This window comes from Pagrus major, chromosome 12, assembly GCF_040436345.1.
Source record: "Pagrus major chromosome 12, Pma_NU_1.0".
In the NCBI taxonomy this organism is placed as follows: Eukaryota; Metazoa; Chordata; class Actinopteri; order Spariformes; family Sparidae; genus Pagrus; species Pagrus major.
The window spans coordinates 15,271,744-15,296,216 of record NC_133226.1 but is presented as its reverse complement, the minus strand read 5'-3'; the positions used below and the strand labels follow the sequence as shown (position 1 = coordinate 15,296,216).

At 42.9% G+C, this 24,473-nt stretch overlaps 1 protein-coding gene across 2 annotated transcripts; it reads right to left on the bottom strand.

Moving 5' to 3' along the window:
- Nucleotides 1–103: 103 nt before the first annotated feature.
- On the bottom strand, nucleotides 104–22,819 carry rnf34b (ring finger protein 34b). 2 transcript variants are annotated; one of them, XM_073477448.1, is made up of 7 exons: nucleotides 22,747–22,819; nucleotides 13,759–13,977; nucleotides 9,563–10,081; nucleotides 6,589–6,651; nucleotides 6,284–6,485; nucleotides 6,169–6,192; nucleotides 104–3,222 (listed from the first exon to the last, which is right to left on the bottom strand). In XM_073477448.1, exons 1-7 carry the CDS (start codon nucleotides 22,750–22,752, stop codon nucleotides 3,038–3,040), a joined length of 1,218 nt encoding a protein of 405 aa, XP_073333549.1. In that variant the 5' UTR covers nucleotides 22,753–22,819; the 3' UTR covers nucleotides 104–3,037. The 2 variants fall into 2 exon arrangements, with proteins under 2 accessions (XP_073333549.1, XP_073333551.1); XM_073477450.1 differs by lacking the exon at nucleotides 6,169–6,192.
- Nucleotides 22,820–24,473: the final 1,654 nt, after the last annotated feature.

Sequence of the window (24,473 nt, the reverse complement as noted above, 5' to 3'; positions counted from 1 at the left end):
GAAACAGCAGCATCAACAGACTTACAGAGTTACAGTGTTTTTGGTGTCCGTGTCTGTTTTGGATCTGAAGCAGACGACGACAAAAAGTGCTAGAAAGCGAGACCATGACTGACGCAACTTTAATGGTGAGAGAGTGACATGAACTCGTCTGACCAAAACCAGCAGAAATACATTCTGAAAAACGGTATATTTTTATTTTTAAACCTCCATGATAAGTAGAATTTTAAATCATGTCGTCTCCCAAGTAAATGGAAAAATATACATTTAATGACTTATCAGTAAACAACAATATAAGCTATCTATGCGATTCACTTAACAGCAATTCAGCTTCTTCTTCTTTTTTTTTTTTTTAAACAAACCACAGGCATACTGTACACACAGATATTTTAGTGACATCTGAGTTAACTGGATCTCATGACAAGAAAACAAAGTGTTTCATTTGCATAACAGGTTAAAGTAAACCAGGCCTCCTCCAGCTCTCACTGTGTGATGGATATTTGGAAGGAACGCCTCGACAACATGACATAAAAGGTGTGTTCATGTTAACACTCAGGAAAGAGGAAGTAGCACCTGCTAAGATTCGACAAGTCAACGGACAACACAATTAAAGAAAGACACTTGGTAGACTTGGAAACTAAATGGTATTGCTTGGTGGAAGTCATTTTCAAAAAGGGACAGTTCACCCCCAAAATCAAAAATACATATATTTCCTCTTACCTCTCGTGCCATTTATCCATCCAGACTAGATGTCTGCTTTCCAGAAATCACAACCCAGTTACTCAAGATAATCCACAGACCTTGTTGTGAGCTGTTTCATATGGGAGCTATTTTCTTTCTGTGTCATGGCGAGGAGGACACTGATGTTTCCATCTCCGTCACAAACACGAGCCTCTCATGAGTAGATGCGGCTTCCTTCTGTGCAGTGATGCTGTTGGCAGGTGTAGTTTGGTTGAAAGAAAATAGTTCCTACATTAAATTGCTAACTATTTTTCTTTTATACCAAACCACATCCCCCAACCGTATCACTGCGCAGAGGGGAGCATACAGCTACCCATGGACGAGAAGCTAGCTGACTAAGCTAACTGAGCTAGGTCATGTTACAGCCCAGCGGAAGAGGACGACGGTTAATATCTAGACTGCCCTACATCCTACTACATCACCTACTAAGGGACAAGAGGCTAGTTAACCAAGCTAGCTAATGCTACAGTTTAGCCAAGGGGAATGGCTTTAATGTTTATATCCTGCTCTGTCAAGAGCACAAGTGTGCGTCTACCACCCATGGACGAGAAGCTAGCTAAGGTAGCCAGCTAATGTTACAGTTTAGCTCAAGAATGCACCATTAATGTTTACATCCTGCGCCATTACAGGTCTGCATCTACTAAGGGACGAGAGGCGAGCTAACTAAGCTAGCTAATGCTACAGTTTAGCCAAGGGGAACGGCTTTAATGTTTACATCCTGCACTGTCACAAGCACGAGCCTACATCTGCTCATGGACAATAGGCTCAAACAGCGCGGGATGTAAACATTAATGGCGTCCTCTTCGCTAGCTTAGCTGATTTAGTTAGCTAGCCTCTTGTCCATTAGCAGTTATACGCTTCCGTCTGCGCAACGATACAGTTGGTGGGTGTAGTACAAATAAAACAGTTCCTACATGAAAGTGCTCACAACAAGGTCTGCAAATTATATTGAGGAACCAGGTCATGACGAGAAGGCAGACATCTCTACAGCTGATATCTCCAAAACTCAGCAACTCACACTAAAATGATCTAGATGGATCAATAGCACTACAGGTAAGAGGACAAATAACTATTTTTGACTTAGGCGTGAATTGTTCCTTTAAATTAAAGAGGAATGAGACTTTAAGACATAGATAAATATAGCCTAGTACAAGAAAAAATCGTAACTCAAGGTCCACTTATTGGCTGTCTCTGGAGCTTTCACCTGCATCTCATGGTCTTCCTCAGTCAAAGGGTGAGGCAATCCACATGTTCACCCCATCATATAACCATTTAACCATTCTATATCTGAGTATCTGCTGAAGAAGCCTGTGAAATGTAGTCCCAAAGTCCAGGAAAAATGTAGCAAGTGAACCTTGACTTCAGTTCTTTTTGGTCAAACTGCTGTTTTCCAACGTTCACGCTCTATAGTTGTAACAGGAATGTAGTGCAGCACGTGGCGTGACCACGCAGCGTTTTTTTTTTACTGTTCGTGTCTTCAGCAGAAATCACTTCATTTTGGATGAGAAAATCACATCCTTCACGCAGCAGGCGTTCAAACGTTTACTCGTACACACTTTTATTTTTCTAAGACTGAAAAAAAAAAAAAAAGTAAACTATCACACCAAGCTTGCTGGTTATGAGATGCATATACTGTGAAATCTTAACCAAATACCGATCAAAGGCATGACGTTTGGCACCTTACACCCTCCTGTGTGTGAGACGAGATGACTCGGTGCACGTGGTGTTCGGATTAACGAAACAGACGTCTTCTAAAAACACATGTAAGTCTCTTTTTTTTTTCTGATATTGCACGTCCTAGAGAACACTGAGGGAGATAACACGGTGTCATGTGACATGACTGTGTAAACCATATTGACTCTAACCCTGGGATCTTATATTTTTCATCCAACTGCGTCACAACAACCCCCGCTCCACTTCAAGTATCCGTGGGACCACCTCCTCTCCTCTCCTGTGAGCAAAAATCTAAACAGAGAACAGAGAGTAGAAAGTGATGGCAGGGGTTTCTGCTGTGTGTTTAATAGACCAGAGCCAGAAAGAGTGAGTGTCCCGGTGCAGCTGATGACGGTCCACCAGGGAGGACAAGTGGGACTGGAACATGAGTTAGTAAAGGACGAGGGGAGGGGAGACAAACCATGGTAGGCAAGAGGCAACAGTCTGGTTTCAAAGACCGGGAGGTTGCTCGCGCCCGCTGCAGCATTAGGCCCTGCGAGACGTCATGCACAGCAGTTCATCCTCAGTGACAAACTCAGGGCTCGGGCCTCGTGCACGCCTGAGGGCCTCTCCGGCGCTCACAGTTTTAAGACTTGAAGACGTGCACGGCCCGCACTACGTACTGCCTGCAGATGGGGCACTCGCTCATCCTCTTGCCACATTTGGTGCAGGTTACCATGTGACCACATTCCAGCAGCACGCAGTCGATGATGGCGTCCATGCAGATGCGACACAAGTTTTCATCAGCCGCCAGCTGAGCTTTGACACCATCTGTGGAGGGAGATATGAGAAGCTGTTTTTCAGTTACACTGCTTCTCTTGCAGGCTCATTAAACTGTATGGAGCTCTGTGATGCTGCACAGTCACAACTCAAGCTGCTGAAAATCTGAGAGTAGCGAACATAACCACATCGTTCACCACGGTTTGGTCGTTAGCGGTAGATCCTCTCTCCTAACCTGTAACTAAGTATAACCCTGTTTTGTTAACAAAGTAGATAATCTGATCCCCACTAACAACTGAAATCAAGCCCAAGGTAAATGCAGGAAGGCAGATATTTGCAGATATGTTTATATTTTTGTTTTTGGTAACAGAAACACATATTAACCATTCAATTAGCATGCATAATGTTGGCCTATTAGCTCTTTATGAGACATTATTAAGCACTTATTTATGCCTTATTCTGCATGACCATATGCAACAACTACTGGGCCAATAACCTCCTAATAACTGCTAAAGTGTTGATTCCAAATCGAACCTTGAAAGTAACAGTAAAACTCAATGAATGATTCAAACTTGTTGTAAAACATCACTGTAGGGTGGAAATGATGATTAAACATGAACCAGTGACAGGATACGATGTGTGGCAGAGGGGTGCTGATAAACTGATGGAAGGAACTAAAACAAGTGAAAAGCTTGAATTTATTTTGGTGGGTGCCTGCTCATCTTTATTGTCTTTATTATATCCGACAAGGAGGTTATGTTTTCGTCTGATGCTGGGTTGGTTTGTGAGCCCGATTAAACAAAAACTACTGTTCAGATTTCCACGAAACTTGGACGGAGGACAGGTCACAGCCCAGAATAGACCCGTTTAACTTTTGGTGTGGGTCCGATAAAGGGACAATCCAGGAAATTTTTCTCGCTTTCTTTAACATTGCGATTTTTTTGACATTTTTGTTAATTTCTCAGGGAATAATGCATGGATCCTGATGAAAAATATCTAGATCTGGTGAGTTTAAATTATGGTTAAGCAGTTACGTATGGTTTAAACTGATAAAATTTTGATATTTTTTGATATTGCATTAGGCTTAATTGAATTAAATGGGCCTTGGTGGAGGTATGCGCTCTACTGACTGCCATTAATTGTAAGATGAAAGATATTTGTCCTCCAATGAGGTGGAAAAAAAGAAAAATCAGTTGCAGCGATGTTCAATTTTCACAATAGCTGACTTGTTACTTTAAATGTAATTTGTTTCTTCCAAATAAACCGATGGCTGTGCACTGCTTCACAGGACTTAAATGTCTGACTGCTGACTGATAGCTCCCCGGTCTAATTCTGGCTCCTGCTGCACACATCTTGTGCTACGAGGGAAAAGCCCAACCCATCTGCCGTCCCTCCTCGTCTGACTATTAAATGGGCTAATATGATCCTCAAGCCTTTTATGTCAACAAGAGAGCCTCTACGAAGCTTGACAATACAATTACACCTGATGGAGACATGCAGCCACTGAAGTAATATGATGGCTCATCAAGGAGTAAAAGCTCTCAGGGAGTGCATTAATGACAGGATGAGAGGCTGCCCTTCAGAATAAAACGAGATGATGCACGCTGGAAAAAGAAACAGGAGTGACAGAATGTGGAGACACTGAATCAGGCAGGAGATAATGACTCAAGTGACCATAATGTGATAATATGTAGGATGATATAAAGGATCGAGTGGATAAAAATGCTGCAGCATGCCTTTACTGTTTACTGCTATCAGATGATCAGGGCGATGCACATTAAGGAGCAGATGGAGAGAGTGCTGTGAAGTGGCTTTTTACACAAACATCTTACCTCCAACTCCACTGTTGCAGAGAGGTGGAGGATATGCAACCACTTGTGTAGATAAGAATGGGCAGTAATAAAGACAATCTATTAGTTTAGGAGACAGTGAATTGACCCTATTTTCAGCATTTAAAATCACACAACAGGACGGAGCTATAAATGTATTTGCATGTAGATTAAAGATGTTAAAGGAACAGTTCACCCAAAAATGAAAAAATTCACTCATTCCTCGACTCTGTGCTGATGGAAAGTCAGGTGGAGTTTCGTAGTCCGCAAAACATTTCTGGAGCCTCACAACAAAACAGCGTTGCGGCGCTCTCCTAAACAACTGAAGTAGATGGAGACTTGTTTCAAAATGTAAAAACACAACCTAAAAAAAACATAAAATGGCTCCATACAGCTCAGATAATGGAATCCAAGTCTTCAGAAGCCCTGAGACCTCAAATTGATTTGAAAAGACGTCATTTACACCTGTGTAAGCCGATGTCTTCACTGTAGCCGCTAAGCTAAAGGAGTTACGGCACTGAAGTTGGGTGCATGAGCTCGAACACGCATCAAGGGTGTAAATAACGTCTTTTCAAATCAATCTGGGATCTTGGGGCTTTCAGAGACGTACAAATTACGAACTCTGTGGATCAATTTTATGTTTATTTCAGTTGATTTTTTTTTACATTTTAAAACAAGTCTTCATCTACTTCAGTTCAGTTGTTTCGGGGAGAATGCTGCAACGCTGTTCTGCTGTGAAGCTCCAGAAATGTTTTGTGGACCACGAAACTTCACTTGACTTTCCATCAACATGCGGGTGAGTAGATAATGACCGAATTTACATTTTTGCGTGAACTGTTCCTTTAAAAAGGTGCAATTTGTAAGAATTTTTGTTGAAAACATTCAAAAATTAACTACAATTATCAACAGGATGTGAAGAAATAACAGTGTGGACATCATGACGGCTGTGTATTTTGTTGCAGAGATATCTACTGAAGTTAGCATGCTAACCAGCTAGCCAAGGCCCTTCTCGCTCCAATGGCAGGTACAGTTAGCAGCAGGTAGCGGTTACTCTAGAAATATGCTTCCCCTTATGTATGCATTTGATAGATGGCCAATTCTTACATATTGCACCTTTAATGTAACATTTTAAACCTGTGAAATATGAAAAGCAAACAACAATAATTACCTGCAGTTATGCTCACATTTTCCACTAAAAAAAGAAAAGGAGAAAATAATGTATAAGCAGAACATCACATATCAAAAACAAATAAAACAAAATCAAATCACTTAAAAACTCTTACTGGATTTCCGGTTCTGCTCGTTCTCTCTGTAGAGTCGGTGCACTCGCTCCAGCAGCTCCCACTTCTCGCAGCAGCCGGAGTAATTGACAAAGTTCCTGGCGAGAATCTCTTTCAGCTGGCGGACGGAGAGGTTTTCTATCGCCTCTTCGTTGTCCAGATCAGACAGCGAGGCCCTGATCCTCCTCTGTGTCGCCGGACTGACCTGCAATCGATAGCCTCCGTCAGTCTACAATCATTTTTGTTCCTGCGGTATATAAACACTCATTTGTAGCGTAAAGGTGGAAAACAACCCTCGAGTGTTGTACCTCTATCATATTTTCAGTGGGCTCCAGGTTCAAGAGAGACGCTGTTGGCGTGTCCTCCTGCTCCTGTTAGAGAAGAAACCAACACACAGAAGTTCATTTAAATTTCTTTAAATTCGACTAATATCAAATCCCTCCATTTAAATCCAAAGTCAAATGATGTGTCAAGATATGACCTTGAATTTCGTCCTTTAACTGCAGATTTGATGCACATAAACTGACAAGAAACTAAATTATCCATATTTGTTTGTCTCATTAACAGCATGATCACCCCCCATTCAGCATCACTGACTCTGTGTTGATTACATCCTTATTTTTTTTTTACATCTGTCCCTCTACAACATTCCTCAACACTATCAATAGACGTGCTGTGCCTGATTACATTTTATCATTTTCTCTACCTCTGTATGACTTTCAGCGGCGTGATAAAAAAAAAAATCACTTCACAGCTCTGTGTGATCTAATTCTTCAAATTGCAGCTGTTCCGATATCTAATGAAAGAACAGAGATGTTTAAACACTGACTCGGCGGTGGTTAATTATTCTCTTTGAAGGTGGAGGTCAGGAATTTGCAGGATGAAAGGAGAATAAATGGAGCTACAGACGCCGTTTGGCGGGAGTGTATAGCTCAGTATTATCTCAGCCATTTATGTGCTTTGAAGAGAAGATATTGTCTCTTTATTCTTTTATCTGCTTGACAAAAGAGAGCATGTGAAGGGCTGAAATAAGCTCTAGCTGTGATATCAGGCTGCTTCTGTAAAAAGTAAAAACATCTGTCTGTCTCCGCACCATCTTCCTTGACTGAAGGTTTGTTAATAATGTATCCGTCAGCGTCGTGGTGCCAGATGCCCGCCCTCGCACCGACATCATGCCTTTGCTCGGGCTGCGCTCCACCGAGAACAAAAACCGGAGCAGCAGCCCCGACACATGCAAAGTGCCAAACCTCTCCGGAGCACAAAGTTTCTCTGACTCCATGTTAGATCTCATTCAAGCATTTCAAGCATGTGAAAGTACTAGAAAGCACTCGGAGAGCGCGTGCTTCTGTCAAGGCTGCACAAGCTGCTAAATTTGTTATTTCATGACAGAAAATGTTACATCTGCATCAAAACAGTGACGGTGATCGACAATTATAGGCTACATGAGGCAGATTTGTGTCTTTTTGTTGCAGTAGTTCATGAGAACATACTGAAAATGCTGAAGAAGACAAGAAAAAATTATGTCTTTACACCAAATATCATCATAATCTGTTGCCACATCTTTAAGACATCTTGTTGAAAAAACAAGCAGGACCATAACCAGATACTTTTGGTCACACCTTGAATAGTGCTATAAACGAAACCAGTGTTGCCTAACATTTTCCCCTGGAGGGCCAAAACTGAAACTTGGCGCCTACATTACCCATGATGCACCTTAGCCACAGAGTATATATGTTCTTGTGCATGTTAAAGATCTTTAAAGTTAAAAAGGTCCAAAGTCCACACCAACAGAAGCTCCTCTCTCCAACAGAAAACACTGCTCCTGAAACACCTCGTCAGTAGTCCCGCCTTTAATATTGTGACTTTGTGACATCATACTACCTCACAGAGGCAGACATTTGCATAATGTATGCCTAGCTGCTAGTTTGGCGTATATACAAATGTATTTAACACAGCTGCATTGTTGTTGTTAGCGATGCTGGGTCAGGCATGTGTGAGCTGACCAATCAGAGGAGACTGAATCAGAAACAGGAGGAGGGCCTTAAAGAGACAGGAACTACACCTATTCTAGTAGTAACCCAAAATAAAATGATGTACCTGGAAATAAGCATCATACGTCTCCTTTAAGATACAAAAACGTATCTCTCTCCAGGCTCAGAATATTAAAAATAATGAATAATTATGGACCCTACATATGTATAGAGCATCTACAACAAAAACATTACTATAATTTCTTAAATTAATTTTCATTTTTTCTGCTATAAACTCTGACAATGATCGTGCAGCCCTGCTTCAAATGTTTAAGATTTTCAAGTCCAACAAAACCAACGCTGTGTATCTTTTTGTTGTTACATTTTTTAAAAGTAGTCTTTGCTGCACAAGCTATAAATATCTAAGTAAGTCAAGTAAGAAGGGTAATCTTTAATCTTTATTTATATTTGAGATTTAAAATGTTGATCTCTAGCTGAATCTTTGTTAGTTTCAGTGAAGTTGTTTGATACAGACGTCTTTTTGTTAAAGGTTTGTTTTTGCAGTGTGTATCACACATTTACATTTGGTTGTAAACATAAATAACCCAAAGAATCTCAACGTCTGTATACTGTATGACACAGGAAAACAGCAATAATCTATGGTGCGGATGAGAGATGTACTGTAGTGTTTCTGTTGTTTGGCTGCAGCTGTGACGCTGTGGGGAGTTCTCAACCTGTGTGCCTGTTACATAACAGACTCAGCCTATGTAACCGACCTAAAAAAGGCAAAGGGCTTAAGCTGTGGCGCTGGCTGGTCTGAGGGCTCTGCACACACACACGCACACACACACACGTACACACATACACATGGCTAGCGCAGCTGTTTCCAGATGTCACGTGCAAATCCTGCTGAACACTGGATCGGCGCTGCAAATCTGATCTTCTCTGCTATCAATGGAGCGTAGAAAATCGAGTGAAATGTAGTCGATTTTCAGGGAGAAACAAAAACACCACGGGACCGCAGAAACACAAAGGGAAGAATAAAAACCATGAAAACAATGAATGAATAACTGGCGTCTAAAGATATTCACGAGAGGGCGTTTGTTTGTCGGGAAGTTGAAAGGAAGAAGTCTTCTCCTGACTTGAAACACTCACACTGACACTTGTAAATAAGCTGATTTCACCTTTGAAATTAATTATCTTGGATAGAATGAGGACAGATGTGCAGAAGTATGGCGTATGTTAATGACTGAATGTATGTTTGTGTGTGTGTGTGCAGTGTGTGTTTTCTCATGAATACACACACACAGACCTGGCTGGTGGTCCCTGAGCTGTCACTTGGGCTGAGCACTTCTCCCTGAGAGGCGGAGAGGACCGACTGTTCAGAGGTGGAGCGCGTGGCGGGGGGCGGCGAGGCGGCGTGCGAGTGGGGGAGCGAGTGCAGACTGTCTGTGTCATCCTCCCCGTCCTCCTCCTCCTCCTCCTCCTCTTCCTCCTCCTCCTCATGCGTGTCCTCTTCTTCCTCCTCTTCTTCTTCTTCTTCCTCCTCTTCTTCCTCCTCCTCGTCCTCCTCCACCACCGGTCCTGGGGTTTCCCTCGTCCCCTGATGACAGAGCACCAGGTCCACCAGGTCCTCCTTCTCCCTGCATGTGTCGGTGGGGATGTTGCGCAGCAGCAGGTACTGGCGCAGGTCTTTGACTCGGAGCTGCATGAGCCGAGGCCTCTGGAAGGCGGTGCCGCGCAGCAGGTGGCAGGTGGTGCAGCAGCGCAGGTTCTCCTGAAGCACCGAGCACAGGGCGCAGAAACTCTTCTTACAATCACAGCAGATGTGCTGTTGGAGGAGAAGAGAGTCATTTCAAAACGTCACTGAAACTCGAAGAACCGTTGAGGTCGCCCTCATTAACAACAATGTCGAGTTACAGACAAAGTTAAAGCTGGCAATATTTCTCTAAATGACATCCTCATCGTACATGACGACTCTCTACTAATGACAGGGAAGCTGTTTTATTTTAGTTAAAGACAGACATGATGTAATCAGTGATTCTCTTTCTTCTGACTCAGGAAAGCAAACATTTTCAACAGCAGCATTTAAGGAATCTCTGTTTTTAATCATTTCTTAAATAGGCCCCGAAGTCGGACTTCTGTCAGCATATTAAACTATTTATGTCACTTCTGATGAATTAATGAGCGATTTACTGAAAATTCAGATTTGGGCCAAATGAGTTTAATGCAAACACAGATCTGTTAAGAGAAGATTCTGGTACGGCATGTTCAGTACACATGGGAACAGTCACACCAAAAGCTTAAAGTAACATAACGTGCTCAGCTGTATACAGTACGTCAGATTCTTGTATTATCATGTCATCTGTCTGGAGGGCACCAGACAAAATGTGTGTAATTCTTGGTCAGTGTCAACCATTAGCTCACTGTTATTTAGTGAATCTGGAATCTCTTCAAGGATCGTCTCTATCTGCATCTCCAGACACCCACAGTCTGCTAACATAGTATGCCAAGTGTGAAGGACGGTAGGTAGCCACATCAACACACATTAAACATTCCTATGACAGAGAATCATACATGATCACACATCTCTCCTACAACTAGCCTAGAAGAAATCTAAAGAAGCCACCTCGGGAAATTATTATGGACATTTTAATATATTCATATTCTGATCCAGATTTATCCCAAACAGCCATATTGTTGATGAGTCAGCTGTCTCTGAGTGAATCCCCACGATAAACAGAAAGAAAAAAACAAACTTCCATCTAAAGCAGTTGCTCATATTCTCTGTGCAGCTCAGCCATTTTCTGGGAAAGGAGTAAAAAGACATAAACTATGTGTAGCTCCTGGTGATGTTTGACATTTTACTGGCTGAACACTGTCTCCTGATACACAGCAGCAGAGTAGATTGACACTTCAAATGGACAGGAAAGCAGGTCGGCCATTGCTGTAAACATTTTCTTATCACTTGTGCACAAATGCGCTCTGGTCCACCAGAAGCACATTTCCACTGCAACAGATACGTTTCTTCAATCATTTGTTGTTAATCCCCCGGCGTGTCTTTTCTTCGCACTATGAAAATATCACGCTGACACACAAATGTGGTGTCCAGGGAGTCAGAGAGGCAACTGGTGTGTGTGGATGACGATAGAGGGATCTGAAGCAGCGAGCACAGAGGAAGCCAGGCGCTGCAGCTTTTTCATCAGTGTCTCGGAGCATCTGACTGCCAGACAGATACACTCTGCCATTACACTCTGACACCCTCAGCTGTGCACAGACCCGCCAAATGCCAGCATGAATACATATGGTGCATGTTTTTAAAAAGGGCCATGATGGTGAATTTGCATCTTTTGGGCATTAACTCCAACTTGTGTCTGATCTAAAAGGCTGCTGACCATTTTTCAAAACAAAGCACAAAGTTTTTAGGTCGACTAACAACTTCCAGGAGCATTGCTCAGATTCTTTACCAAAGTAAAAGCATGAATGTACTTCAAAAATTCCAGGTAAGTAAAAACGTAAATACGTATTATCAACAAAATGTACTTAATAGTGACACCAGTCGGTGACATATTATCATATATGACATAATTAGATTGTTTATATTGATTCATAGCTTGTTTGCGGCACATCTGGTTTTAATTAGCTCCACCACCACTTTATATATCTACTTTACATACAGTTGGGTGGTTTAGTTGAGTTGTTCCGAAGCTAGCTACAAATTGCAATATGTAAGATTTGTCTAATTCATATTCCAAACAAACATCTTACCAGAGTAACCGCTACCTGCTGCTAACTGTAGCTGCTGTTAGCTAGTTTGCTGTTAGCTAGTTAGCTCAAGCGGTGTGGACTGGGAGCTCAGAGCACCGGGGGAGTGCTGGTATTTACACTGCTAGCACAGGAGCTCTGGGCCCGACGGGCCGAGGCTAGCTCGTTAGCATGCTAGACAAAGACACTTTGAGCAACGGTTGGCTAAGAATAGTTGACATCAGCAGTCATTAGTGAAAGAATGCAAAGCTTAGCATCAAAACCTGTGCAGATTTAAACATTAACAAGTTCCCTGTTTCAGTTAAAGTGCACAACAATGCCTATAAGAAGCTGCAAATGTAAATAAAACATTTATAAAGATATATTTACTATTTACTTTTGACAAATGATGGATCATTTTACCTCTTTGTGCCTTTTTATGCAACTTAAATGAAACCATCTGACAAGTTAAGAGCATTGTTTTTCAGTCACGGTCCTCGGGCCCCCTGCCCTGCATGTTTTAGATGTTTCCCTGCTCCAACACACTTGATTCAAATGAACGGGTCGTTATCAGGCTTCAGCAGAGCTTGCTGACGAGCTGATTATTTGAGTCAGGTGTGTTGGAACAGAAAGGCTGGGAATTACTGGCTTAATCTTTAACAGTGCCGTGTATTTCACTGTCGAAGATTATAAAATTATTTTTATGTGAAATCTAAAAGGTAGCAACCAAAGTTGACGAATACGTCATGAGGCAAAAGCACATTCCCCTCTGAAATGTAGTGGAGTGGAGGTATAAGGAGCGTAAATTGGAAATACTCAGGTAAAGTACGAGCACCTCATAGACGAGTGCAGAACTTGAATAAATGTACTTTCCACCACCTGACAGGATGGACGTCTGCTTCTACTTATTTCAGTGCAGCATGAAAATCAGCTTAGGCTGCTTGCTTTAAATAAGTTTTGCATCACAGTGAACAACGTGCTGTCTTTACATTTATTTCATTATACAAACATGATCATCCTCTAATTGAGCCTGTGTCTTGTTTACTGGCTGTTATTATGATGTATTCATGTCTGTCTCTTCCTCTTATTTTACTTCTGTTAACTGTCGACAGGGTGTTGCTGTAAAATAACATAATGCATGTTCAGCCAGCCAACTCTGTATAAATAAAACCATATAAATGAGCTGCTGTCATTGACTTACCTACATGATGTACATGATAAAGTAAGAATAAATTAATCTATACCTGTTTCACTTCAAACCAAATGAATGTCATTTCATGTCTGCATTAAAGGGGTCTCCGTTCAGCGAGTGACTCAGTAATTATGGATGTCAGTGTTTCCTTGAATGCACCATGGAGTCCCTGCTCACAACGGCACGCAATGATTACATAATTCAGACATGATAGAAAAAAGCTGACTAAATGTTGACTGTGAGGGATTACTCAGACGAGTCTCCCGTCTCTGCAAAATGATTTTTATACAGCGCTGACATGAAGTGAGACCAGGCAGCTGCTCGTCAGCCATGTAACGTGCAGTGAAGAACATTTCTGTTTAATGGGCTAAAACATGCAAAACCAGCTGGTATGTTTTGCGTTTTGGGTCCTTTCATGCCGAACATAACAGTATGGCTTTTTGACATATATTATAATATATTCCTTACTTCCATATTCAGATAAACCTCTCCTTCTGTCTCTGACCACCATCACATCTTCATGGTTGAACCAGTTTTTAGCACCAAACTCATCACATCCTACAACCGCTCACCTTGCGTCTGAAGACAGAGAAGGCCAGTCCGCAGGCCTTGCACAGCTGTCCGGCGCTCCCTGAGCTGGTGGGGGGGTAGGTGGAGTACCCAGCACTGGGGGCGAAGCGGAAGGGCCCCGCCCCTGCTCCGAACCCCGGCTGCTGAGCCCGCACCGTGCCCGTGCCCATCACCTCGTTCAGCAGCCCACAGCATGACGCCCACATGGACGATGCCCCCGCCTAAGGAAACACACAGAAAAACACACGTCATAAGATTTTTTACAGCTGCCCTCTTCCATTACATGACATTTTTTGAGATGTCTTTTGCATAATTTTCAGAATAATCAGTTTGAGGATGTTTTAGGGTGAAAAAAAGTCAAAATTCTCTGATTCAAGCTTCTTAAATCAAGTGAACGTGTTATTATTTCTTTACTTCTGTACGACAGTAAACTGAATATCTTTGGGTCGTGCACAAAACAAGACGTTGGAGGAAACTGCAATTTTCTTGCATTTTATAGAGCCAACAAATAACTGATAATCGAGCCCTCAAAAATCCACAGCTTCCAGGTTCTCCAATTTAAAGATTTGCTGATTTCCTCTGATTTTACATCACTGTAAATTAAAGATTTTGGACTGCTGTACGATAAAACAAGCCAACCTCAAAATGTGGGCGCAATAGTGATGATCCATCCAACAAATCATGTAAAAAGAAATCTGTTTAATAAGATTTAAGGGGACGACCGAGCTAAAACATTTCAGACAGAGAGTGAATACGGCGCTGCAGCCTCGGACAGTATGAGAGAAATAATTCATATTCCAGCCACCTAAAATAAAAATTATGAACCTGAAAATGAGCACAACATCTCCTTTAACCTTTTAAAAATCTATCCTGGCTGTCTCAGTGCAGCAGGGGCAGACCTTCCTCCTCCTCGCCCTGACTCCACATATAGAGCCTCCTCGCTCCTCGGATTACATAACGAATCCCTAAGCAGATGGGTGAGGTCAGATCACAGGGTGTTTGTGACAAGTCGGAGCAGAGCGCTGCCTTAAAGAAGAGATGTGGCGGGACCCTGTGAATTCCATTGTTTTCCTCATGCAGCCGGGAACCACAGAGGGCTTACATTATGCTCATGTCAGCTATTGATTCTGCGGGCTGGTGGAACAACAGAAGACATATTCTCTGTTCTCCGCCGCCCCTCCTCCCTCCGAGTCTCATCAGTATGCTCCAAGGAGCCGTGGCTCCCATCACGCCATCTTTGCTCCCTGTCTCCGGCCCGTCTCGTGGTCAGCAAACACATCCGACTGACTTTAACTCCGAACAGATCACTTACTTAAAGCTAGTTTGGATGTTTCCTCGGGCTCCTCTTCCTCCTGTTTTGACCCTCGCAAGATATATTTGCTGCGTGGCTGAGGCTCCTAACACATCCTCTGCTTCTCATTTGTTTATCAAATTGTACAAAATAACACAGCGACTGAGAAATTTAACCCGCAGCTCTCTTTAGAGATTGTCATTAATAGGAGCTTTCAGAGTCTACTTCTGTCTAATTATCTCTAACCTCAAAGACTCTTACAGAGCACTCTCAATAATGTGCTGCTGCCCAGTATCTCCCCCTCCTCCCTCCCTCCCTCCCTCTCTCTTCTGTCTCTCTCTCTCATTCATTTTCTTTCTTGTTTTTTTCTCAAAGGAGATAATCTCCATAAGCCGTTTTTGTGATTACCGAGCAAAGCGCTGTGTGATACGGTTCAAACAAGTGTCCTGAAATTAATAAGAGTATTCTTTTCTAAAGATTTGTTGATATACAGCGGGGTGACCGATTAAACTCGAATAAAATGCTTCCATATATTAAACAAGAAGTGGCCAACACCTCACTGAGACACTTCATGTCTTCCATCAACGCTTCAAAATGTACGGAGACTAAAGGCAGCAACCCAATCGCCAGAATAAACGTTAGCCAAGATGTGAATGGCGGTCAGTGTCTCCAGGTGTCCTTAAAAACATCCAGCGGTTGGACTTGAACTCCAGTTGTCCATTTGGCAGCCTTGTTCCAATCTAATATTACCACCACTTTGCACTCCACCTCCTGCTGCGAGCGGTGGCTAAAAGCATATAATGTGAACGTGATACGCCACGTTTGGTAAACATGTCAATCTTGGGCGCTACTTTGGTTCGCAGAAACGTTCCCTGCAAACACAATATCCTGGCGACTGGGTTGTATAAAGTCATCAGAAAGATCCACTTGCTAATTTTATTCCTACCGTGTACACATCTTAGTGTTCTTAGCATACGTGTCCTAGCTTGTGCTGCCTCTCCTGTTTCTTATTCATTTGACTGTCTGTGTTTTATGGCGTCAGCTCTGAACAAAGTATGAAGGGTGCTACATCAGGAAAGTTTACGATTCATTTTAACTGTAAGATTTAAGCACTTATTTGCTCGTTTTTGCTGTTGTGCGTCTTCTCCTCCATTAAATCTTCCACAAGCAGCTCACTTTATCCCGATGTACTCCACCGGCTTTATGTGCACAATAAAGCCACGATGCATAACAACTTGAATAATTCGCCCGTGGCATAAACTTGACCTGATGTTCTGCTGCTAAAAAGTCTCCCATGTAAGATGCAGCCTCCTTCACATGGGGAGCGAGCTACTAAAAAAGAAAAAATGTAATATTTAGTGCAGAGAAGCTGCAGTCTGGCCGTGAAATAAGTCTTATCTGGCTCCGAGCCAGCAGCACGAGTTCCCTCTGTCACTTCAATTAGCGCACTGTAAGCTCCGCAGACAGGGAGTCCTGAACAAACAGGCGACAAGAGCAAACCTCACATGTAGTACTTTGTTTTTACTCGTATCCTCTCTATTTTCTCCACAGCTCTATTTACTTAAGCTGCATCTCTGGGAACGCTGTATTCCACTCATGTCATTCCAGTCACCTTCACAGACTGGGACTGTCAGGCCTGCACCAAATAATTCAGATATTTCTCACACTGCTGCTGGATCTTCGACGTCAAATAAGGTCAGCAAACAATCCGGAGCCGGTGTGCACACCACCACCGAGGCACAGATTTAAATAGAGAAACCCAGAAGGGAGGAAAAACCTGCAATGATCAGGCCTCGTGTCAATCTACGGTGGTGTGACCTCGTAAAATCAGTTTTTGAGGATCAAACTGCAGAAATTGCATGGACACAGACAAGTGGAGCCATATGGGAGCCTAGATGGAGCATAAATGGGTCATGTTGTGACTGGAGTGTTTAACTGCAACTGAAACGACACCAGGAAAGAGAGTTTTCACCTTCTTTTGAAACACCGAGCGACTTTTCATACGCTTCTGTGCGTCTACTGACAACAATAAGGACAATTCTTAAACCAGATAGAATCGACTGATGTGATAAATGCACATGTTATTGTAAACTTAAAGAGGCACTCCACTGATTTTACACATCATACACAGGAGCGCAATATCCAAATTGCAGGAGCTGCAATGTTTTTGATTTAAACCTTTGTGGTGCTACAGAGATGCCTCGACTCATGTTGCTCATGTTGTTAAAGAAATTCTTAAATAAACAGTTCTTTGAGAAAAAGAAGATGACAGGTTGCTCACAAAGTAGATAAAAAGTGTTTGGGGTGCTCTTGGAAAATGGGAAAAAGAGTGCTTCAAAAACCAGAGGCAATCCAGGCACTCCAAACAAGAGAAAGTATCAAAACGAGGAAGGAAATATTACAAAGCCTTTATTATAGTGGCTAAACCAACAAGGTTCAGCCTCGCACATCACTATTATACTTGAGGATACTGAAAGAAATAACCCTGATGATGTCATCTGGGTCATTTTGCCCGAAGAAGTCATTTTGGCTTATGTTTGACTCAACAGAGAGAGCCTTCATTATAAACTGGACGCAATAGGCATTTAGGAGGCAGGAGGAGCTTTATCCAACGCGGTAAAACACTCGTATTTCTTCAATCCAGGATGCAGCAAGGGTGCTCCTGCAAAACAGTGTCGGGGTGAACTTGTTTTGCATGTCGGGAGGCGATCGCTGGCATTAAAATGGCTAAATCCCCTCAAAAGAAAAGCTAAGTGATGATAGCTTGTTTACATTCGCACCATTAGCGACCAGATGAGGGTTAAGCTACCTTGCCATTTTCAGCGTGTAGGTTGCTAGCTCTGAGGTTGTCGTTGTCGCTTTGCGTAGAGACGGGATTTTCAGAACAGTAACACACAGATAGCCGAGAGGAGGAGAATGCCGCCTGAAATAGGCGTCCAATGGCAGGCTTATCCCCACAGTCTACTTCCTGCGAGTCATAATATGTGTCCCTGCAAAACCCTGTAAAAGTGACACTGAAATTGGAATTTGAGCCATTTAGTCCGATAACATTTAGAAAGTCTAGAAGATCCGCACCGTTCAATAATTTTATTCCCATTCAAGTTAGCTGGATGCTAAACCGGAAGCTAGCGGAAGTCTCTAGTGCGCAAGCTCTAAGTGTCATGACAGTGAACTCTTTTCATAATATAAATGAGAGTTTCATAACGAGCCGCCATGTTGGTCTGGTTTGAAATCCCGAAGCAGACGGCCCTCGAGTGGCGTTCATCCAATCAGGTGCAGCCAGCGGGTGGTTGCGTGGTTGGCGGAGGGTGTGTCGTTTCAAGAGTGCAAAGCTGGGAAGCGGCGGTTTCAAAAACGCCCCTGTGGACACGTACCAACAGACTACATGAAAGATGGTGATCAGATGCATTATGGGAAATGTAGGATCCAGTGTTTCCACACACCGGGGACTAAAATTCAGGATATCTTGGCCACTACTGCTTTGTTTTTATCGTTCTTTTCAAATAGAAGCTTGATGGAAGTATACTGTGTATCACCATACTGTCCACCCCTGGTCTATGCATTTGCAAGCATTTTATAGTCATCCACACACAGATCCACACCAAACCAATAGTGCTCTGATGGCTTTCATTCATTTTATAGCCATCACTTGCTGTCTTTCCATCATCCACTGTCTCTCTCCCACATTTCATTTCCTCTTTCTCTCTGCTGTCTCTTCCCCCTCTTTTTTTCTCTCTGGCATCAACTGGAAATGTCACTCACACTGTGAGAAGTGAATTCTGCCTCCCTGTTGAGACCGGAGAGCGATGCTGCCACTGGAAATAAAACTTACACATTACTGCCTTTTGTTATTTGTCTAAAAACGATGAGAATAAATGTAATAAAGCATCTAAATGATTCAGTGATGTCGGCTGGAGCCTGCAGACATCAAATCCAGTGAAGTCTGGCGAGAGACGCACATCAAACTCGAGCAGCTACCAGCTAAGTTTGGATTTGTGTCTGGAAAATAACAGATTTACACAGTTTACTCCAAACGCAGGAAAAGGCTCTGGGAGGATTTAGCCTGGAGAACACTTTTGGTGCATCACTACAAACAGATAGAGACTGCAATATCAAAACATGACTGGACTATTTTACAGCCACCGCCACAAATCTGCTGTGCCCCCTGGACTCTCTTTATAGCTTCAGACTTCTTCATCTACTTTAGAAGTCCAGCCCTCAGTGAGTTTAGTCTCATTTGGAATAATCGTGATCCACTGAGCGACATCTCATAATTGAATCAGCGATTTGGTATTAGTATGGAGTATTTACGTCCACGATGTACAGCACGTGCCGGGGAAATGAAATGATAAGAGGATTTCAAATGGACAGTATGTAAAAATCTAAGGTCCCAGATTAAAAATGTCATCGATAACACACACTGTGCAGCAGTCTTTCCCCGATTTGAGATGTATGCTTACACAATTCAGCTAACGCCGCCCGTTCCACAGGGGCAGAAAAGCTGCTTTTCAATTTAAACCAGATTAGGCCACAAAACATCACGTCCATTTTGTTTTCCTGGGACACAGTGAGTGATGATGTCTCTTAGGAAAATTAACAATTGTTAAGCAACTCTGTACTCGCTTGCTTGACCTGCTGCAATACAAAAATTTGACACAAGTGCTGAGGTATGTGCAGAAAATACATTTAAGTATCAACTGTGAATAATGTGTTCGTCCGGTGTGACATTATTGTTGCACTTTTTGTCGAGTTTGAGCAGCAAAATGACGTCCGACGTGATCGCTGCCTTGACCTACAAAACAATGTAGTGCCTAAATGTGTCACATACTGCCGGCATGCTTATTCTCTCACACTGCATCGTAGCTCATGAGCTCTTTGGAGGTTTTATTAATAAAACCCTGTTAGTTAAAACCGCAGATGTAGAAATATTTAGCATAGGCGAGGGAGATGGCAAAGATTTTGAGTATCCAGCCAGATGAGATGAAGTAATCAGCTGAGGGATGTTTTTCTAAGTAGTCACAACCACCAAGTCATCGCCAAAACAAGGGTGTATCAAGACCGAGACAAGAGCGAGTCCCACAATGCACGATAAAATGTGGAACATGCAAATATGCAGCACGCCTAAAACTGATCTGATCCACATTAGCAAAAAAATATACACATGAAAATACCCTCAGACAAATGCCAATTCCTTTCACTGCCTGTTATTTCCATGTCCGTATAAGTGTAGAATGAGAAAGGGCTTGATAAAATCATCAAAAAGCATCGCAGAGGTGAATTTTATGTGTGGGGATTTTACTCTCTTCTGTGAGTAGAGACGCGGTGGATTCTGAGATGAGACCTTCAAAAAGTGGTCTTGAGACTGAAACTGGTCTCGAGTACTACAATGCAAGTTTTTCTAGCAAGGTTTTTTAAAGTATGCACACATTAAATATGTGTTTCTGACAGCCAGAATTGCCTCTAATCCTCAATGCTGAATTAATCTACACAGAGGCATTACTCATAATTTATATTTCAACAAAATCAAAGAGCGCCGGCATCGCTTTCAGAGGCCTCGATAAGCTTTCTTCTCCCTTAACTCCAGACTCTTTGATATATTTATTCCAATATTCGAACCATAGCTGTCATTTACACTGAGGACGCTGGGGGACATGTCTCCATCACCTTTAAAAAGCATAATTAGTTAAAAATGTGCAGAAAAATAGCTTACGCCAACAAATGTTAACAAATGAATATGACTGACTGACATACGCCGGGGCTCTGTACAGTAGATGTAATGCTGTCATTGTTCTACTGACATGGTGTTGATGCATATAGATGACTGTTTTTCGGCCGGCTGACGTTATAGTGCTTTTAATGCTGAATATTTTCGGATCGTTGACTCTGCTGACTCTCTCTAGTTTGTGCCCTTTTGAGACGCCATCATGCAATGTTTCTCCTGCAGTAATTATCCGCTCTAACCTCGTACTGATCCTATTACATTGCCTAAAATTGCAGACATTGAAGACCATTTAAAAAATGCCCCTTCATTCAAGCCCTCATGGCCTCACTGCTTTTCAACACAAAGTGTGATTTGAACTCTGTGTTACCAACATGTTTAAAAAAAACATATATTATTATTATTTTTTTAACGGCTGTATACTATTAACCTTGTCTGGATGTTATGTTACGGATGTCCTTGAAGATACATAGGTTGCTTGCTGTTATTTACTTACGATACGAAACAATCCAAATGTATTAGAATGGTGCACTGAAATTCATTTTGCATCCTCAGGCAGCTCCGCTAAAGAGGCTTTCACACAAACCAGATGTTCAGTTACACATATGGCTCATTTCACATAACATCCTCAGATCCAGATCTTATTCAGCAGCACACTGGATTTTGGTTTAGCAACAGGATGGACTGACGTATGAAAGAATCCTTCAGCCTGTTGGGTTTTAGTTCTTTTGCACATCAGCCCATCCTGCTGCTCAACTTGTGCACTTAAGTTGCATACAGGTGTACGGGATGCTGCTGGGAGGTAGCAGGGTCCCGTTTCTAATAAATAAATTATGTGATATCGGATCGCTGACACCAATTCCAGCATTTAAGGCAGTATTGGAGGCTTCCCTGTCATGGCTATCGGTCTAGGAACAACACTATTATTCAGATATAAAAAATACCTGAACAGACAGAGCTGAGTCGCTGCCTGTTTGAGGGAAACCCCCCATCCTGGCACAGAAATCAGCATATCTCTCTATGAAATGTAGTAGAGTAAAAGTCCTGTGAAGTAAATGTACTTAGTTACTCCATGATTACAATATATTCTTAATTGCAAAATGAGGACATCCACCTGTTATAGTCCTGATTACAACAGGAAGCCTGCAGAACAACTGCAATAACAAGTCATTAACTGCCTCAGACATTCCTCATCGGTGTGTTTACACAGTCCTAATGATGATGATGATGATGATGATGATGGTGGTCATGATGATGATGGTGGTGGTGGTGGTTGTAGTGCCTCCACCTCACCTTTCACCACAAACCTGCCGCCACCAGAGCACCAATGACATCATCGCCATCATCTTCATCATGATCGGTCCTCCTGCCTGCCAGACAGCATCATCACCTGTCCTCCCCTGTGCTGTGCTGTGCTGCAGCAGGAGACTCGGACCTGAGAGGTGAATCTCTCCTCTTCTTCTTCTTCTTCTTCTTCTTCTTCTTCTCTCCGAGCACCGAGACGTCCCCCAAACATCCCCGCACTCCCTCACTGACCGCAGTCTCTATCTCATTAGAGCGGATTAGAGCCTGACGATGAATGGACGTCGCTCCAGCGGCTTTAGTCCACTGAACTATCACACTGGGGTCAAAGCTGGCTCGTTAAAAGGCTACACACTGTACCTACTGTTTATAGGGACGACTGGAGATGCAGGAGGAGGCATTTCCAGCCTTGCAAGCTCGCCAGGAAATTAAAAAAAACAGGGGAGAGATTTACAAGAAGGCGGCGAGGAAATCTGCGAAGTTCAAACCAAACTGTGATGCTGCATTTAAAGCCTGTTGATGTAATCCCACCTAAGTGCACGCTAACACATTATAATTGACATTAGGGACGGAGGTTTCCCCTGCCTCTCGGTGCAGCATCGTGCGTAAAATCACCCCCAAGAAACACCGCATCGTCAGGCGAGTCCGAGAGCAGAGAGGGGAAGCTGCAGCACGTACCTTCATTGCGCCTCCCGTTTGAGGAATCTGCCGAGTAATGTCAGGACGACGACCATTGCAAGTGCACAGGGAATCAAACCATTACGTCTTCCCTCTCTCCAGCTGCCTGTGTGTGTGGAGTAAGCATAACGTAATGGCCAAGAGGGGCCGCAGCCAACCACAGCGCGCACACGGCCGCTGGTATCTTTAGCAGCCAATCGGGATCCGCGGAGCGCCGGGGTGGGCGTTCAGGGTCCGTGCGTAAAGACGCATGTGTGAGCCCGACAGACAGACGCATCATGCTATTTTCACAGCTTCGCTTTATTGGAGTGAATTAGCTCTTTTTTTTTTCTTTACCTGTTTGTGTCTTATAATAGGCTAAATGTGGCGTGAACGCTCAGCTGCACCACGCCTAAATCTTAAAAATGTCACATCACTAAAATATCCTGCGCTTTTGATTTACTTCCATCATTCCCAAACGTGTTTTATTTTTCTTCCAACTTGAGGAATTATTTCTTTTCTTTTTTCATACTCAGAGGAGGTAATAAAAAAACCGGATTATCCTCAGCGCCAACACACGCAGCGTTATTTCTGTTTCTCTGGTACCAAAACTAAATGCGTCCACAATCTTATTTACCGCCATATTTAGCCTGTGTGTGTGTGCATGCCTGTGACTGTGCGTGTGTCAGGGCACACATGGCTGCTGTCTGCAGTAAAGAGATTAGAGGGGTTTTCTTCCACCACATCGGCCAGTACCGCTGTGAGCCCGCAGGGGGCGGCAGAGAGCGCCTGACACATCATTATTATCATTCAGACATAACTGAGCCGCAGGGGAGGAAGGCTGCTCATGCTGCTCATTATGCTCTTACTGTATAATAGAGCTGAAATCACACACAACTTATAATTTACGCAGCTCTTGCAGCATCGCATGACAAAAAAAAAAGTGCATTTAAGGTGCTGAGGAATCATAATGACGCAAGGGGAGAATTATTCTGCTGCCTGAGTCGCTCCTTTAAACTCTCTGCCACTTCCAGCACATCAAACAGTGACCCTACTATGTTGATTTTATTTCACACAAGCACATTAAAAGATCTGCGGAGGCCTCCGGGCCACCAGTGACACACTTTAAGAGCCTCACATGCAGCCTGAATATTCTCCCCGCTGTGTGTTTAAACATCAAAGTTGTGTTGGAGGAAGGAAACGTGCAAACTCTTTCTCACATTTGTAAAATGCAGACAAATTAGGAGTGGGGGGGGGGGGGGGGGGGGGGGGGGGGCGGGTAATCGTAGGTGTGGCGTTACCTCAAAGGGTAAAGTCACAGCTTCCCAAATTACAACATATCCTCTCACCTACTTTTAGTGGTGAGGACGTGCTGCTACTTTGGGTTTCTTTGCTCTACTTTTGAGATTTATGCCACCGCCTAAATACAGTGATGGTGAATGAAATTGTGTTTGTGGTGCCAACAGCTTTTTTTTTTTTTTTAAATGAACAAGTACATCTACTTTCCAGAAACAGTGTCCCCATTTCTGTGGATAATCCACAGAGCTCATTGTCGACAGTTTTCACGGGTGCTATTTCTTCAGTAGAAAGTCGATCCAAAGAAAACGGTCAACGGATTATCTGAAGTAACTGGGGCACTGTTTTTCTCAAAAGATGTTTTGCTGCTGACTTTGAGGCTATGAGCGGCACATGACATTTTACTGATGTTTACTGAACAAGGCCTTTTCGGCTTTCCTGAAACCTACAGG